The following is a 19,083-nucleotide window of genomic DNA, read 5'->3' on the forward strand; positions in this document are numbered from 1 at the left end:
ATCAGGAGTTGTATATACAAAGCGTACTCGGGAAAACAGATACAAATGAAACATTTGTGAAAAATATGGCGGGTTGAACTCCAACGGCAACATACATGTATATTGTCACTTCACTGAATGCGTCACAGGTGTGTAGTTGTTTGTCCATTGACTCGGTGTAGGGTAATTACCTTATCCGAAAGGTATCGTAAACGATAATAAAATCAGCGATACATTACATTATATTTATATGTGCTTTTTGTGCATAGTGTGTAACTTTCATCTGAGGGACACAAGCATAAAAATAGGCCAACTATTACAGTAAGATGATTAAAAATTATTACATATGCGACGACTCAATCGAGTTGGTTTAGAAACCCGTATATGAAAGCTTTGTCACTGTATTCCCATTAAGTTAAGGGTGACACGCGTGTGACAATGCATTTCACATACTCTGGGTATTCTTGGCTCATTGCTAGCCATGGCATTCTATGGATAGTGTTATGCTGGAGGTGAGCATTGACAATTCCTGCACAGTGAGCATGGACACTGACGTCCTGAAAGACAAAATGTCGACCCACACGCCTTGCAAACGGGACAACAAAGGGTGTCACTGCCAATAGTGCTGTCCAGTCACCCTTTCGTGCCCAATTTGGAGTGTGATTCGCTCAGTTACAGTGAAGCCGCCCGACACCACAACCGATCCACCGCCAAATCTGTCATGAGGTCTCAGGTTGACATTGGTTTGAGGTTTATTTCGACGTCACCAGACACGACCAGGCCCATGAAGGATGTGCTAAATATATTGGGACTCATCTGAAAACATGACACGTGATCAATGACTACTGCCCCAGTTTCGACGTTGTGTACACCTTTGTCGTCTGTTGGCAATATGGCGAGTTGTAAGGGGTGGTACAACACGAGGCCGTCGAGATAAGCTGCATGTAGGCGATATCTATATCGTCTGAACCGTTACTCGTACTCCAGTAGCCTGATGAAAGTGTGCAGCATTTTGTTCGCCGTTTGAGCTCGATTTCGTGGAACTTGGTTTTGTCGTTGCTTGGGATCTGGGACGCCCTGAATATTTTGGTTGATTGGTTCCTGTTCTATAGCATGTTAATCACGGGATGTGACACATTGAACGTATTTGCCACTGCAGTCTAACTATATATACTGCCAGCGATCGGCATGCTAAGAGACCGTAGATACTCCGTGCGTTGCAGACGACGCATCGCTAGTTCATACAAGTAGAATGAATGAAATCAGTTAAATGACAACTGTATGATAAGCAGAATCAATACGACTGACAGAAACAATGATCCACTGAGATTATAACACCTAACTTGAAAGTGTCAAAATCAGGAATGACAGCCTACGCCTGTGTATGGCGCAACTGAGTGAGGTACTATATAATGTGTGTTTGATGTTTTACAGACATAAACGTTTTTGCATAGGATGTGTGTGATCAACACTTATATTTGTTCTTTTACGTGGAATTAACATTTGAATTTCATGATCCGCTACTTTCTTGAAGAGTATAGTTTCACATGTTCACAATTTTTATCATTTTTTGGTAAATATGTACGTTTCCTACATTTTTGTATCTATTTAACTTACACACATCTGACAAATACATCTGGAGGTGAGGTGAAATTGGGTGTAACGTCGCGTCCAAGATCACTGCACTTATACAGTATACAGTGTGACTGCTTGTTCTAGTTCAGACTGATGCCGATTTATAGTGCTAGCTCACTGAGATACCATGCCACAGTTTAACATGAATACCCACCTCAGTGCAGTTTACAGTGACTCCAAGCTGGCCATGCCTTGTTTTGGCCCCTTAATGTCGAGCGCCAGGCGGTCCAATTACATCTTGAACGTGTCAGAAATCTGCTTAGTTATCAAAATATTCTGTAACAAAATTGTTGTACAACAAATTCATATTTAGTCATTTTTTTGTCTTAAAACTAATATTACGGATAATTGAATGAAAGTAGTCACAGAACCGATGACAATAGATGATACACAGATATTCTTGTACAGATATCCCTAATAAACGTGTATGCCTCCTTACTATCAAACGCCCCAGTCTATTGTTTCGTGCAGATGTTTTGCGTGCTAACATCTATGAACTTGAATTACTATCACCTTAGTTCGAAATGTCAACAATGCCCATGTCAGGGCATATTTTAACACTCATGTGCAATCAGATTTGCAACAGGTTTTCGTTTGGCCTCTGAAGCAAAATTGTTACATAATTGTTACTTATTCCCTCTCAACTACATATCCGTGAACGTCCTGTCGCACCTAACGAGAATGGGTACAGAAATCTTCATGCACGAGTGTCAGGCACGTGCTGAATAAGATTATAGAACACTGCAGAATGCTGTTGACAATCATCATTTTTTTAGCCACCCAGTCGTTTATAGTTTTAATTTTTAACACACCCCCCCATCGCACCCCACCCCATCCCCCCATCCCCGTCATATAATACAGATATCATCTGGTCTGTCTTTCTGTCCGTCCAACCGTTTCGTTTCCGCAGCATAGCTTGAAAACCGCGAAATATATTTCATCCGAGTTTGGTAGATGTTTAAATCAGGGGCTGAAGTGGTACTATTTGTAAATTAAGAATTTTCCAAAATTCACAAATAATCAGAATCCACAGTCATACCACATTCCCCATGCGATCGCATATGCAGGAACGGGTTAATCTCTATGGGCACAATTACGTTCTCAGTACAATCTTTGTAACCTGTCAGGTTTACATGGGTTAACGCTGCTGTGTATTCCGGGCCTTTGTCGTTGTGACCTCAATATGTATTCAGAGAGGGAAGTTCAGCTCTGCATATGATCTCCAGTCAAGCGCAGACTGAAACAGCAATACACACCCTTGTGTACTAGCTTACTGTGATGCGGTATTATCGGTGTCTATTCCTGTATAAAATCTTACACATACTCCTCGGTGTATATGAATGGATTCATGTTGCAGAAACAATGTGACATCGACAAAACATGACTAATGTCAAAGTTAGTTGAAATAAGGTTTTATAAGTGGAGCGTGACAAGAAAATACAACCCCCAATTTACTTACAAATCAAAGCTTATATGTCCGTGTCAACCCAAATGACTAACGGGTATGAAAAGAACTACTTCAGTGTTTGAGAGAGAAGGTAATGTGAATTATATCACGGTGCTTGTTAACTGTGCGAGCGATAGAACGCCTACATTTTCCAGGGTTTGTCACAATATATGTCAATCGTCAGGCTTGACTTACAGGTACATGTATATCACATAACAACTCGCCTATTGTGATGGGAGAAACGTATACACTACTCGGATAGATATATATGTCGGTAGTTTTGTTTCTGTTTGAACCATTACTTTCTTGACCTCAGAACTTATACGATGCTCGGAGTCTCTAAAGCGGGACAACATCAACAACTAATGTTGAGGAAGAGGATGTCTTGTTTCGGGAATCGTTTGTGTATCAGGTGTTGGATACTGTATGTAGTTAATAAGGTGCACCTTATTATTTATATAATGTTATCATATTGTTTGAGGCGCATGTACGTTCTCTCTAAGCAAAATACAGCATTTACCATGATGTTGAATAAATACAAAGAAATAAAGATGGTACTTTTAGCTTTCATTACATAAGCAATAGCCTTACTCAGTGTATATATAAAGTCCTCCCTCGTTTTCTCATATTAACCTCGCCAATATGATCAGTTGTTTTCTTTTTGGAGTTGATGTTGTCCCTGTTATCTAACATCATAAAGATCGGCGAACTGTGTATAGCCACTTGCAGACCATGTTGTTTTCTAGCAGACACAGTCAATACTGATCACATGACCAGGCAACATCCAAAGTCTAAGTTTGTGACATGATTTGCCAAAACTTTATGGTAAACAATCAATACAGTGACGTATGATTGGATTTGCAACCCAACACATACATGCACGTCACAAGTGATTATCAATGTGACTAACATGTCACGCCGTTTGGATATGATGGTGTAGCGGCCATAACATTTCCGAGTCCCGTGGGATTCGAACCACGGACCTTCTGAGCAGAGGTCGGACGCCTTGTCCACATGACCAAAGAGGTAACCCCGTCAGCAGTCTGACAAGGTAAGGATGTCATCTGTGGGATGACTCAACGACCTCCTACATACTCCCCCGTCAACAGAAGGCACGTCCCGGGCCGCATAGTAGGGTACTGAGGCTTATTTTGATCAAATTTAATATGAAATTGCTCAGCCCCACGTTGGGCGCCAATTTTGTAGCCGGGCTTGGTATTTTGTTGTCCGGACACTGGGCTGCTAGTCAAAACATGAGTCAGTTCTTGGATGATGATGATTTATTTCTGTGTAGCAGATGAAGGGAGGGAAGCTGTAAAGAAGAGTCCTCCCTCCATAAAGATTTCATGCAGAATGCATGAGGAGGGCAGGTGAGAAAGGAAGTTTAAAGAAGTGGACCAAAGGGCCAATCATCTGCAAGGTCGAAACTGAGAGTTGTATCCCTGCATATATTCTCCAAACTGTGACATGTAACATTTCAACGATATTCATCAATCAATGCCAATGATTCCTAGCTTGATGTTGTTGCCCAATATCATACCTATAAATGACCTTATGACACCCAAACCAATTGAGCGATGTCCTTAGTGTCTACCAGTGCCATTTCCCCATCTCTGATATATAGCTACTAAAAGGCAAGAGTTGCTGTAACGTAGACGTTTTAGAATTCCAGCAATGTCAAATTTCATTGAAAATCTTGAAGAGACAATGCTTGAATCCGATATGTCGCAGCGTTACTTCGCACGTCAATTGAACATCCAAAGGAACACCATATCGAACTTATGGTTATATTATCATCCGAACAACCACGTCTGAGATCGGCCCCATAGTGGCCGCACAGTCCTGGCAACCCCTCGCCTGAACAATGAATCAACGTCGATGTCTCCTGTGGTGCAGCTAATACTTGCGGTGGAGGAGGGTCACCATGACCATATATAGCTCCACTGACCAGCAGCTTCATGGAGTATACATTGTCCATAGAGCACATAAAGCCCTGGCTACCTTCAGCAGTCACTGCAGGCAATCCTCACATTATGCCATGATTCGCTTTCTAACATTGTGTAATTGATAACATTGCAACAATGGTAATCTGGTCATTAGCGTGCTGTTCATGAATATGTCAGGTTGACCTTTTCTGTATACTTCTTTGTATACATGTACCCCAATATACTGAGCGAGTGAGTTGTCTAAGGAATTAGCTGAGCTGAAGTTAAAGTTAGGTCCCTGCGTGTTCCTTCTTTATTCATTATTTTCGATTGTATCCAACCTCGGATAATTCGAAGTATTTCCGTATGTCCCTTCAACTTCGACACAACGGTGTTTGACTGTATTAATTTGTGTGTGCATTTTCATACATGATGTGGACTTTCATTTGAAGGACATAAGCATAACAATAGGACATCATAAACAACAATTTACTCTATTATGCTGCTTTTGTTGTTCTTCTTGGTGATAGTAGTTTTCGGTGCATTAGGCGCATAAAAGAGAAATATTCTATCAAGATAAAATACACCCCACAGTCGTTCACAATGAACGTATCTAAATAGCAACGTAATATTCTTCCTGGTGTGTGCAGCAGGGTGTCACAATGGCGGTGTGGGCCAGAGTTGTGTTTGTGATAGCAAATCTGAGTCTCGTAGCAGGTAAGTACATCCTTTACCTACGTGAGTTTCAGCCTCAGATACTTGAGTAATATTATTCGGTTATCAGCTTTACTTTAAAAAAATCGTTGAGACATGTACCGAATGATTATCGGACAACATTGCTGTTGTTGAACGTTGTATAATACATGGAGTCCTTTTGAATTATTGTCTGCTAAGGTGTATACGTATCAGTAACACTAGCCCAGCGTTTTCTCTTAATACACTGAAATGTTGCCTGATAGATCATTGAGAACACTGTATATGAGGGATGGTCCAGAAGTTCTAGGCTTAACAAACAAAACCAACAATTGTGAAGGTGTTTTTAAATTTATTGTTCAACATATTATAATCTCCTGCTTTTCAATACATTTCTCATATTGATAGTGAAGCTGTTCAATTCCGGTCAGGAAGGCTTTTTCTGAAGCCACCCTGAAAAACCCATTCAGGGAAGCTTTGAGGTCATCATTGTCATCATAGAGCTTTCCACGCAGTTATTCTGTCAGTTTAGGAAACAGGTGGAATTAACTTGGTGCCAGGTCTGGCGAGTATGGAAGGTGCGGAAACACACATTCGAACACACATTGTCGCACAGCAGCCTTTGCAAGTCGAGGTGTGTGAGAAGAGGCATTGTCATGAAAAGGCATAACTTAAGCGGTCAGCATTCCTCGTACATTTCTTTGATAGAATATCTCAGGCGATGAAGCAAATCAGCATGGTAGGCACCGGTAATCGTCTTTCAATTTTAAACTAAGTAATCAACAAGAATCACACCCTTTAGTGGTAACGGTCGAGTCTGGACCAGACAATCCAGTGGTAGACATCATGAGCATCGATCCCCGCAATTGGGACACGATGACATGCATCAACCAAATCAGCGAGCCTGATCACTCGATCCCGTTAGTGGCCTCTTACGACTAGCATAGTCGCTATTATAGCAAGCATATTATAGCAATTATATACTGAAGACCTATTCTACCCCGGATCTTCACGGGTCTAATATACAAACGGTCTCAGACCAAATACACTTGCAATAAACTACTTAAACAATGTACTACATTGACTAGTTCACTTTGTTATGGATCATTGTTGAAAGTGTGCAATGGTGGTATATCGTCTTAATTTGCTGACAAGCTATAGGATAGTTGAGCCTTATTGAAAGTGTCATGAAGTGTGTATGTTCATGGTATCACTAACGCAGGCTTCGTGACCTGGATGGAGATCTGTAGCCGAGATAAATATACATTTACCACTTATCATCACCAGTTAAACACAGATCTAGTCTTTTGTGTATGCTTTGATAGTGGGAGGTGTTGACTCGGCACGCCTAACCGCCCGACGTTTCTTCCTGTTTGACTCTCACGTGACTAAATACGTATATGTAAAGAAAGACCGAGTTGAAATGCAAAATGAGCATTATGTCAATAGGTGTCACGGGGGCTTAGTTGTGTACATATAACCTATGTATCATTCATGAACTGCTTTGGGAAGAATATACAGGCCTTTGTGTCTCCCATACGTTAGTATTTAAACAGAGGAAACAAGTTTGCCGGCTTTGCAATGAAAATGAAAATGACACAACTGACATTCCGAAAAACATGTAGATTACCTACGATATTGTTATCATCCAAAAGCTTCTTAAACGATATGTTGATTTTGTGTCGAAGGAGCACTACCTGCAAGATCTAAGACGTTTGCTGTTGTTTGCTGACAAAACTGGGTTTGGGGTAGGTTGTCGGGGTGCTGCTGAAGAAAGCTGATGAAACTGCAGAAAGTTGAAAAGTGACAAGCAATCAGCGATGATGTTGTTTTCTTCTGGAATGGGTGGACCCTTTATGATAACTTTGAGCTGTAGGCATCTCAAAACAAAAAGCCTGACTAACTCCTTAGGTACGGCCTAAACACTTGTGGTAGTGCAGACCTCAAAGGCTCAAGCCATGTGCTTCTGATATTACTCATCGTCATTCAGTTGGTGTGGGAAGGTCTGTTTGAGTCTCTAGAGACTTCGTCAGTGGCCAGCATGAAATGCAGCTAATTTGACATATTGGTACAAAGCAACCATTCTTTCTCTCTCGGTGAATACGACTTTGCGTGCCTCATTAACACTTGCACAGATACTGGTCCAATCATACAGTAAGACCACAAAGACCACCCTGAATGACATCACATACTGTTCGGTTAGTAAATCACCAGTGAGACTGGATGTGACTTGTTACATGCGATGCATATATAAGGGGACTGCCTCAAAGTCGGACCGGGCCTGGCCAAGAAGGGCCAAAGTTTTAATGGCTAATTACTCAATTATCGACGACCATAAGTGGTTATAACATCGACCGTGTACAGTCATGTACACAACAGACAGGGTAAGCGTTTGTTAAAATCACATTGCGATACATCCAAGACATCAAGGCATGTCAGGTCATGAACGACATTGCGAAACATCCAGCACAAACAAAAAGCACATCAAGGCATGTTTCGTCATGAGTGACATTGCGATACATCCAGCACATCAAGGCATGTCTAATCATGAGTGACATTGCGATACATCCAGCACATCAAGGCATGTCTAATCATGAATGACATTGTGATACATCCAGCACATCAAGGCATATCACGTCATGAGTGACATTGCGATACATCCAGCACATCAAGGCATGTCTAATCATGAGTGACATTATGATATATCCAGCATATCAAGGCATGTCTAATCATGAATGACATTGTGATACATCCAGCACATCAAGGCATGTCACGTCTTGGGCCTGGCCAAGAAGAGCCAAAGTTTTATTGGCTAATTACTCAATTATCGACGACCATAAGTGGTTATAACATCGACCGTGTACAGTCATGTACACAACAGACAGGGTAAGCGTTTGTTAAAATCACATTGCGATACATCCAGGACATCAAGGCATGTCAGGTCATGAATGACATTGCGATACATCCAGCACAAACAAAAAGCACATCAAGGCATGTTACGTCATGAGTGACATTGCGATACATCCAGCAGATCAAGGCATATCACATCATGCGTGACATTGCGATACATCCAGCACATCAAGGCATGTTACGTCATGAGTGACATTGCGATACATCCAGCACATCAAGGCATGTCACGTCATGAGTGACATTGCAATACATCCAGCACATTAAGGCATGTCACGTCATCAGTGACATTGCGATACATCCAGTACATCAAGGCATGTCACGTCATGAGTGACATTGCGATACATCCAGCACATCAAGGCATGTTACGTCATGAGTGACATTGCGATACATCCAGCACATCAAGGCATATCACGCCATGAGTGACATTGCGATACATACATCACATTAAGGCATGTCACGTCATGAGTGACATTGCGATACATCCAGCACATCAAGGCATGTCACATCATGAGTGACATTGCGATACATACATCACATCAAGGCATGTCACGCCATGGGTGACATTGCAATACATCCAGCACATCAAGGCATGTCACGTCATGAGTGACATTGCGATACATCCAGCACATCAAGGCATGTCACGTCATGAGTGACATTGCGATACATCCAGCACATCAAGGCGTGTCACGTCATGAGTGACAATGCGATACATCCAGCACATCAAGGTATGTCACGTCATGAGTGACATTGCGATACATCCAGCACATCAAGGCATATCACGCCATGGGTGACATTGCGATACATCCAGCACATCAAGGCATGTCACGTCATGAGTGACATTCCGATACATCCAGCACATCAAGGTATGTCACATCATGAGTGACATTGCAATACATCCAGCACATCAAGGCGTGTCACGTCATGAGTGACAATGCGATACATCCAGCACATCAAGGTATGTCACGTCATGAGTGACATTGCGATACATCCAGCACATCAAGGCATATCACGCCATGGGTGACATTGCGATACATCCAGCACATCAAGGCATGTCACGTCATGAGTGACATAAAGATACATACATCACATTAAGGCATGTCACGTCATGAGTGACATTGCGATACATCCAGCACATCAAGGTTTGTCACGTCATGAGTGACATTGCGATACACGCAGCTCATCAAGGCATATCACGCCATGGGTGACATTGCAATACATCCAGCACATCAAGGCATGTCACGTCATGGGTGACATTGCGATACATCCAGCACATCAAGGTATGTCACGTCATGAGTGACATTGCGATACATCCAGCACATCAAGGCATATCACGCCATGGGTGACATTGCGATACATCCAGCACATCAAGGCATGTCACGTCATGAGTGACATAAAGATACATACATCACATTAAGGCATGTCACGTCATGAGTGACATTGCGATACATCCAGCACATCAAGGCATGTCACATCATGAGTGACATTGCGATACATACATCACATCAAGGCATGTCACGTCATGAGTGACATTCCGATACATCCAGCACATCAAGGTATGTCACGTCATGAGTGACATTGCGATACACCCAGCACATCAAGGCATGTCACGCCATGGGTGACATTGCAATACATCCAGCACATCAAGGCATGTCACGTCATGAGTGACATTGCGATACATCCAGCACATCAAGGCGTGTCACATCATGAGTGACATTGCGATACATCCAGCACATCAAGGCATGTCACGTCTTGGGCCTGTAAATATTAAAATCCGGTTCAAGGATCAACTATCAGCGATGGACCCGATATCACACTGTCACTCAGCCGACACATTTTAACCAATCTATCCTCATCTTTCATCTGAATATGACATTGGCGATCATTCAATTCACGAATTGCATCAAACATATCTTAATACATGAAGTGGCCGTTCTTCTGGATATTTCTCGGAACGGTTGTTTACTGTTACTGTTTTTTAACTTTGAAAGAACCTGAAAAAATGAACTTGGTCTTCTTACAGCATTTGATTTCAAAGCCATTTCAGCCCCTGTTGCAATACGTGCACCACAACTCAAATCATCAGGCTTCTATGCATTTTTGTTATATCGGACATTTAATCATAAACTTGCACCTTCACATCTGTCCACCTGCCCAGGTACATATTCCATGCTGCCCCTGTTTCAGTAACATTTCTTGTATAACCGTATGAATTATTTATTTTGTCTTAATATCAACAGATATTGATTTAAGGATTGAGTGACGGAGTTGGGTTTAACACCGCTTTTAACAGTATTTCAGTTATGGGCGTGTCAGCTTAATGTGAGAGGAAAGCCCGAAGTGATGCAGGTCTCAGACGTTTACCACTTTGGTAAAACCCACGAGCACTGGTATAGTGTTGACAAACCTAGAAACATCATCTTGGGAAAACACGAGTGGGGCACCCGTGCCCCATAGATTTGAGGATTGTTTTCTGTGAGCGAAAGGTTGAGTTATATAAAATGCTAAACTACACTTGCCTATCTAATACCATTCACATGTAATTACTTCATCTTGACACATGAAGGCTGACCGCATGTGGTAAATCTTGAATCAAGGCTGAAGAGTAAATATCATGTGCCTCCCTTACCCTAACTGAATGACACGAAGCGGGGATCCATTTCTTTTAAAACGCATGTGTGACGTTATCCTATTGTTTAAATAACCCATTATTTTCCTATAAAGGACAGTTCGTTGTCAATTATCTATGCCCTCGTCATCTTGAAACCACATGTCATTTAATGCTTTGAATTCAATCTTAAAGAAAATTTATGTCTACATCGACTCGAACCCGCATCGTATGGAGATCATGCGACAGCGATATGTACACTCTGTGTGAATTTAACTAAATTAAATAATTGCTATAAATAGTTTATGATATCATAAGGCTAAAAAAGTAATATGAATTGTCTGGTTATAAAACAATGTTACCTAAATCAATATTCATGTTAAAGTAATGTGATAACACTTTATGAGAAATGTGAAACAACAACAACCTGAAACACATGTATCCTTGTCCCGGGCTCTACATGTCATGTTCTCAAAACGTGCTAGCGATTTATAAAATACTTGCTAAGGGCCCCACGAAATTGTAAACCATGTACTGAACAACTTGCGACAGAGCACGTGCGTCAGCAGCAATTGATACATTACACGCGCATCACACAAGAGCGACTCACAAAGTATGAATACAAACTACAATCAGTTGTCATTTATGTTTTGTCAAAAAATAAACCTGTCTAAAATTGGAGACATTTGTCGCAACTGTCGGCTCGTGAGAATCCTCGTGTGTTCTTCTTTACGGTGACGGTGGATATACCTTCTGTTCAGTATACAGTGACTGACATTGTCATATTTCCGTACTTCCTCTTCGCCCCTTTTCATTTTTAGTTTATGCACAAATTGTTCATCATTATTGTGTTTTCCAAAGTTGTTTGACACAAATGCGTGAATGTTATTTATCACAATGTAAATAACCGTGTTGATATCATGAGCAACAGTCAGTCACACCACACGTTGTAAACATCGGATGCCCATTTATTAATTTTATATAAACTACGAGGACATAGAAGGAACATGCATAGGCTGACACATGACTTCACTCAGCCGACACATTTTAACCAATCTATCCTCATCTTTCATCTGAATATGACATTGGCGATCATTCAATTCACGAATTGCATCAAACATATCTTAATACATGAAGTGGCCGTTCTTCTGGATATTTCTCGGAACGGTTGTTTACTGTTACTGTTTTTTAACTTTGAAAGAACCTGAAAAAATGAACTTGGTCTTCTTACAGCATTTGATTTCAAAGCCATTTCAGCCCCTGTTGCAATACGTGCACCACAACTCAAATCATCAGGCTTCTATGCATTTTTGTTATATCGGACATTTAATCATAAACTTGCACCTTCACATCTGTCCACCTGCCCAGGTACATATTCCATGCTGCCCCTGTTTCAGTAACATTTCTTGTATAACCGTATGAATTATTTATTTTGTCTTAATATCAACAGATATTGACTTAAGGATTGAGTGACGGAGTTGGGTTTAACACCGCTTTTAACAGTATTTCAGTTATGGGCGTGTCAGCTTAATGTGAGAGGAAAGCCCGAAGTGATGCAGGTCTCAGACGTTTACCACTTTGGTAAAACCCACGAGCACTGGTATAGTGTTGACAAACCTAGAAACATCATCTTGGGAAAACACGAGTGGGGCACCCGTGCCCCATAGATTTGAGGATTGTTTTCTGTGAGCGAAAGGTTGAGTTATATAAAATGCTAAACTACACTTGCCTATCTAATATCATTCACATGTAATTACTTCATCTTGACACATGAAGGCTGACCGCATGTGGTAAATCTTGAATCAAGGCTGAAGAGTAAATATCATGTGCCTCCCTTACCCTAACTGAATGACACGAAGCGGGGATCCATTTCTTTTAAAACGCATGTGTGACGTTATCCTATTGTTTAAATAACCCATTATTTTCCTATAAAGGACAGTTCGTTGTCAATTATCTATGCCCTCGTCATCTTGAAACCACATGTCATTTAATGCTTTGAATTCAATCTTAAAGAAAATTTATGTCTACATCGACTCGAACCCGCATCGTATGGAGATCATGCGACAGCGATATGTACACTCTGTGTGAATTTAACTAAATTAAATAATTGCTATAAATAGTTTATGATATCATAAGGCTAAAAAAGTAATATGAATTGTCTGGTTATAAAACAATGTTACCTAAATCAATATTCATGTTAAAGTAATGTGATAACACTTTATGAGAAATGTGAAACAACAACAACCTGAAACACATGTATCCTTGTCCCGGGCTCTACATGTCATGTTCTCAAAACGTGCTAGCGATTTATAAAATACTTGCTAAGGGCCCCACGAAATTGTAAACCATGTACTGAACAACTTGCGACAGAGCACGTGCGTCAGCAGCAATTGATACATTACACGCGCATCACACAAGAGCGACTCACAAAGTATGAATACAAACTACAATCAGTTGTCATTTATGTTTTGTCAAAAAATAAACCTGTCTAAAATTGGAGACATTTGTCGCAACTGTCGGCTCGTGAGAATCCTCGTGTGTTCTTCTTTACGGTGACGGTGGATATACCTTCTGTTCAGTATACAGTGACTGACATTGTCATATTTCCGTACTTCCTCTTCGCCCCTTTTCATTTTTAGTTTATGCACAAATTGTTCATCATTATTGTGTTTTCCAAAGTTGTTTGACACAAATGCGTGAATGTTATTTATCACAATGTAAATAACCGTGTTGATATCATGAGCAACAGTCAGTCACACCACACGTTGTAAACATCGGATGCCCATTTATTAATTTTATATAAACTACGAGGACATAGAAGGAACATGCATAGGCTGACACATGACTTCACCTGGTTATGGGGAAGTGCACTCGATGAGGCCTTTTTCCTCGGGAATGTATGCATGTTTGACGTGTTACGAGCCATGCATTACTTTATATGTAAATATGTGTGTTGCCATGCCTGATCTACTTCTTTCATACAGACAAACCTAAACAGCGTCTATCCTTTTTAAAACGCTATTTTTGTTCATTTTACTAAGCATGTCGTTTCGGCTATTTGGGCACATCAAATGTTAATAGATAGTTTGTGTGTCATGTGAGACGCATGGTGTCATAAATATCAGTCACATTTGTCCAACAATTCACTTCTTGGTGGTTCACAATGAACAGATCTAAATAGAAACGTAATCTTCTTCCTGGTCTGTGCGCCAGGGTGTCATAATGGCGGTATGGGCCAGGGTTGTGTTTTCGGTGGCCAGTCTGAGTCTCGCAGCAGGTAGGTACATTCGTTACCTTCCCGAGATTGATCACAAGATATTTGAATATCATTGTACATTTATGAGTTCTACTTTTACACAATCGTTGAGACACGTGTACCGAATGGTATATCAGACAACATTGTCATTGTTGAACTGGTACCTGAAATCACCTTGTGTCATATATTAGGAAAATTATGAGCGAGCTCTCTCAATATACTCAAATGTCGCCTAATAGACAATTGACAAAAGAGCATAATTTATTCACGGTCACAATATAATCATATCATACATGGTAATGAAGTATGCAATGGTGGCATGTCATCCTTATATGCTTAATATGCCTCCGTGGTCTAGTGGTAGAGCGTCCGCCCGGAGAGCGAAAGATCCGAGGTTCGATCCCCGGCCGCGTCATACCAAAAGACGTTGAAAGATGGCACTTGTTGCTACCCTGACTGGCGCTCGGCATTAAGGGGCTAAAACAAAGACTGGTCGGTTCGGAGTCAGTATAGTGTGTCTGAGTGTGGTATTCATGTTAAACTGCGGCATGGTATCTAAGTGGGATAGCACTACTAATCGGCATCAGCCCGGACTATTGCCAGCACCCACCCCCCACACACGTGCATGCACGTCGTTATACAAGTACAATAATCTGGCGCGCGAGGCTAAACCCTATTACCCCTCACCTATATGACATCCAAGCTTGAACGTTGATTGTATCACTAACGGTACCACTGTGGCCTAACGGGGGCAATGTAGCCGAGATACACACACATTTAGACCCTGTCATCACTAGTTTAACACAAATCTAGCCTTTAATGTTTCCTCGCGTCGATAGTGGGAAAGGTTGACTGGCCGCGTCTCGCCACCCGACATTACTTCCTGATTGACTGTCACGGTTGAATCAACAGGCTTGTTATTGTGTGGATAGCAGCCGTGTAGAATACTCGTACTCGGATTACCGTCACGCGTGGATACGTCTGTGCGTAGAAAGGGCAAGTTGAAATGCAAAATTTGTGTCACAAAAGTCACTTCACAGAACAGGTCACAGGGATTCGACTGGGTATAGATTACCTTCTGATCATTCGTGAACTGCTTTGTATCAGGTTTGTAATGGAGACACGCTGACCTGTAAAGATCAATGTGTCTCTATTACAAAAGTCTTCAAACTGGAAAAACAAGCTTGCCGGCTTGTATTATTCAAGTGCAAACGACACAACTGACATTCCGAATTATATATAGATTACGTTATATCAGGGACGGATCCATGGTTAGGGCAGTGGGGGGTGGGGTGCGTGGTGTGCACCCAACAGCTTTAAAAAATCACAAACACTATATGTAAACTTTTATTTTATTTACTTTATCAACATGGCATTGCATACACAATGTCAAAATGTCATCAGATGTTAAACAAAATGTGTGTGGCCAACACTCCCCCACACCTGCCCCCCGATCCCTGCCGCGTTATCCCCTGAATCCCACACTGTTATATTGTTATACTATACATGGGAGAAATATATTGGAACAGCTTCAAGTGTTGTTAACTATTTGTGAAGCAATGTAATTCAGATAAGAAGGGCACAGGACTTTGGTGTCTGATGCATGGTCACAATTTGCATGTTTGTGGGGAAGGAAAGCTATGTACAATAAACAAAAGATACCGTTTGCCGTAAACATGCCCACGTTCAACACACCCTAAGAAAATATGTTATCAATAAACAAACGAGCCATTGCCTTAAGTAAACTTAAAGCAAGACCTGACTGTTTATTCTGTCCCTTGTAACAGCCATTGTATACACATAAACACACTCATATGTATTAGGATTTTTTTCAAACATACTTCCGTGTTTAATTTGTTGAGGAGCTGTATCACACGCCTTCACACACGTGTGTGTAAACCTGACAAACCGGGACGTCGTCATGCAGTTCAGTAGGACAGAGTCGCTTCAGGGCCCATGGCAGGTTAATGCACTTCAGCGGGAGACTATGGAAGGGACATTGTCGCGGCGTCGTCCTTATAAGAACAATCAAACAGTTGCAAAATTAAACAAAGCGCGACAATGCGTCATTATGGCCATGTGTCGCATTGTAGCGCTTTGTATAATATTTTTTTATTTTACCAAAGGGCGACAATGCGAGATCGCGACTTTTTTCAAGGTTAAAATATATCGCGTTGTCGCATTGTCGAATTGTCGCCACATCTAAAATGCGCCACAACGCGACATTGCGACAAAGCAAGATATTGCTGATGTCGCATTGTTACATGGTCGCCCTTTTTGATTGATGGTGCGCATGGGTACTAAGTGAATTAATCTACGCACACGAAAACATGGTTTTACTCTTTTGGTCTATACCCCAGTTGTCTTTTGCTAGCTCCAGTTGTTCTGAAACCAAACTCGCAAGGGCCCTCGGGCTGCTTTTCTCATAATCAAAACAGTTCTTTCATTGTTGCTTTAGGCGTTATTTCATACATCCTTATTGTCGGTGTCGGGTTTTTTCTATACACGAAACGAATTTCACAGCAAGAAAAAACTCTTTGCCTTTCTATTAAATTTAATTCCGGTATCCGACAACTTATCAAATACACGAGGGCTCACGGATATGCGTTAACTTCAGAAACCTATGATCGTGAGTTCGAATTCCCGGTTCGCCCTGATTATTTATGTTGCTTGTTTTGTACCTACATCACTTCCGGCTTTCCTCCCGCATCTGGCTGACACGCAGTGACATCGTAAAAAACTGTTCAGGCAAAGTTAAACAATACTCAATCACACACTCACTCATTCATGACATCCTTTTGGACGAAACGACGCCTAAAGAGCTTGGTATTCATCACTGAAACGAACTGTAGCCCAATCCTGGTCTGTTGTGACATGTCGGGTCAGTGGGATGCGAATGCTTGCCCTCCGTTGGCGAAGACCAACCCTGTTAGAGACGATTATACACGAAGTAGAGACGTTAACGACACTTGCGCCTTGCAGGTCATTTTCCAACAAACAATCGACATATGGTCAGCTACTGATACCACTCAGGCGAACATTAGAGTGTGAAAAGTATATTGTTAATTGAAATATAGAAAACAATTGTGATCTATTTCAAAAAGTACCATCGGAGTACCATAATAGATATTTCCTAGTGCTTAAGAACTAATTAATGTGCTTGCATGAATCTTTAACTTCCTTCAGAACATTCATTGGTTGGTTGGTTTGTTGTTTAACGCCGCAATCAGCAATAAATGCTATTTTGACATCTGAATAACACCTTCTTTGTTTACCGTGACTTCTTTGGTTTAACGCTAGTGCTTCAAGTCAAGTCAGCTTTATGTTGGGTGAAAGCCAAAATCTGAAATTCGAATCCACGATCATAGGATCCAGGTACGAATCAGGGACGAAACTCTACACAGGTGTTGTTTAACCATATATGTATAGGCTACTACACCAGTGGTGTCCCTACAGATCACCAGATCTTGAGTCTTGAGTCTTTACATTGAGTTGGGACCGCCTGAAGACCCGGGGTACGATCCCCGGCCGCGTCATACCAAACGACGTTAAAAGATGGTACTTGTTGTTACCCTGTCTGACGCTCGGCATTAAGGGGCAAAACAAAGACTGATCGGCTCGGAGTCAGTATACTGAGTGGGGTATTTATGTTACCCCCCCCCCCCCCCCCCCCACACACACACACACACACACGAACACACACACGAACACACACACACACACACACGAACACACACACACACACACACAGCGACGTACATGCACGTAAGTAAGTGCAAATATCTTGGACGCGACGTTAAACCTCATTCCACCTCACCTCACATTCAGGTGGTTAAAGTTTGCTTACATTTTAAAACATGTCTGTTATACTACAGGTGTGAGACAAAATGTCGCCCTGAAAAAACCAGCATGGATGAGTACAACACGCAACCCTTCACAGTCTGCTGGTAATGCTGTAGACGGAGTGACTACTGCAGTCAACGAGACGTTCTCAGTCCACACCAAAGGTAATGAAACTACGGCCTGGTGGAAGGTGGACCTACAGACACAAGTACAGTCAGCACAGGTTAAAATCTACTTCAGGACAGACTGTAAGTGTATTATACTCATGTTAGATCATATATGCTGCTTCCTGAATCCCACTGCACCGTATCAGGATGCTTACTGTGACCGTCACAGTATACGTTGATGTTGTTATAATATATACCTGAAACTTGGTTGTACAATACTTGTATAATAGAAGCTTCGCTTACAAGATACTAGCTGACAGAAATCCACAGTAGATTTAACCCGATGGTGAGGGTGTGTCATTAAAGCAGTAATTTAATAGTGAGTGAGTATGATTTTACGCCGCTTTTAGCAATATTCCAGCAATATTACGGCGGGGGACACCAGAAATGGGCTTCACACATTGTACCCATGTCGGGAATTGAACCCGGGTCTTCGGCGTGACGAGCGGACGCTTTAAGAAGCCTCCCCGACCCCACCTTGTCTCCCCCCCCCCCCCCCCCCCCCCCCCCGGCTGGCTACGGCACTGCGTTCTCTATACCCCGAAATTATGGTAACTCACAATTGCCAAATGCATCACTTCTGATGTTCATGGTGAAATGTATTTTATGTATTTTGTAGCATT

At 41.6% G+C, this 19,083-nt stretch overlaps 1 protein-coding gene across 3 annotated transcripts in view; it reads left to right on the forward strand.

Annotated features, from left to right (window-relative positions):
* Positions 1–5,597: 5,597 nt before the first annotated feature.
* Positions 5,598–19,083, forward strand: part of LOC124113981 — a 76,575-nt gene continuing 63,089 nt past the window's right edge. For 2 of the 3 annotated variants that reach the window (XM_048400470.1, XM_048400472.1), the window contains exons 1-2: positions 5,598–5,703; positions 18,326–18,541. In XM_048400470.1, coding sequence (XP_048256427.1) covers positions 5,649–5,703; positions 18,326–18,541 — 271 coding nt within the window. In that variant the 5' untranslated portion in view covers positions 5,598–5,648. Of the gene's footprint in view, positions 5,704–14,302; positions 14,472–18,325; positions 18,542–19,083 lie in introns of those variants that run through there. The other variant, XM_048400471.1, reaches the window with a different exon arrangement.

The sequence above is a fragment of the Haliotis rufescens genome, unplaced genomic scaffold, assembly GCF_023055435.1.
Source record: "Haliotis rufescens isolate VD_foot unplaced genomic scaffold, xgHalRufe1.0.p SCAF_2, whole genome shotgun sequence".
Lineage (NCBI taxonomy): Eukaryota > Metazoa > Mollusca > Gastropoda > Lepetellida > Haliotidae > Haliotis > Haliotis rufescens.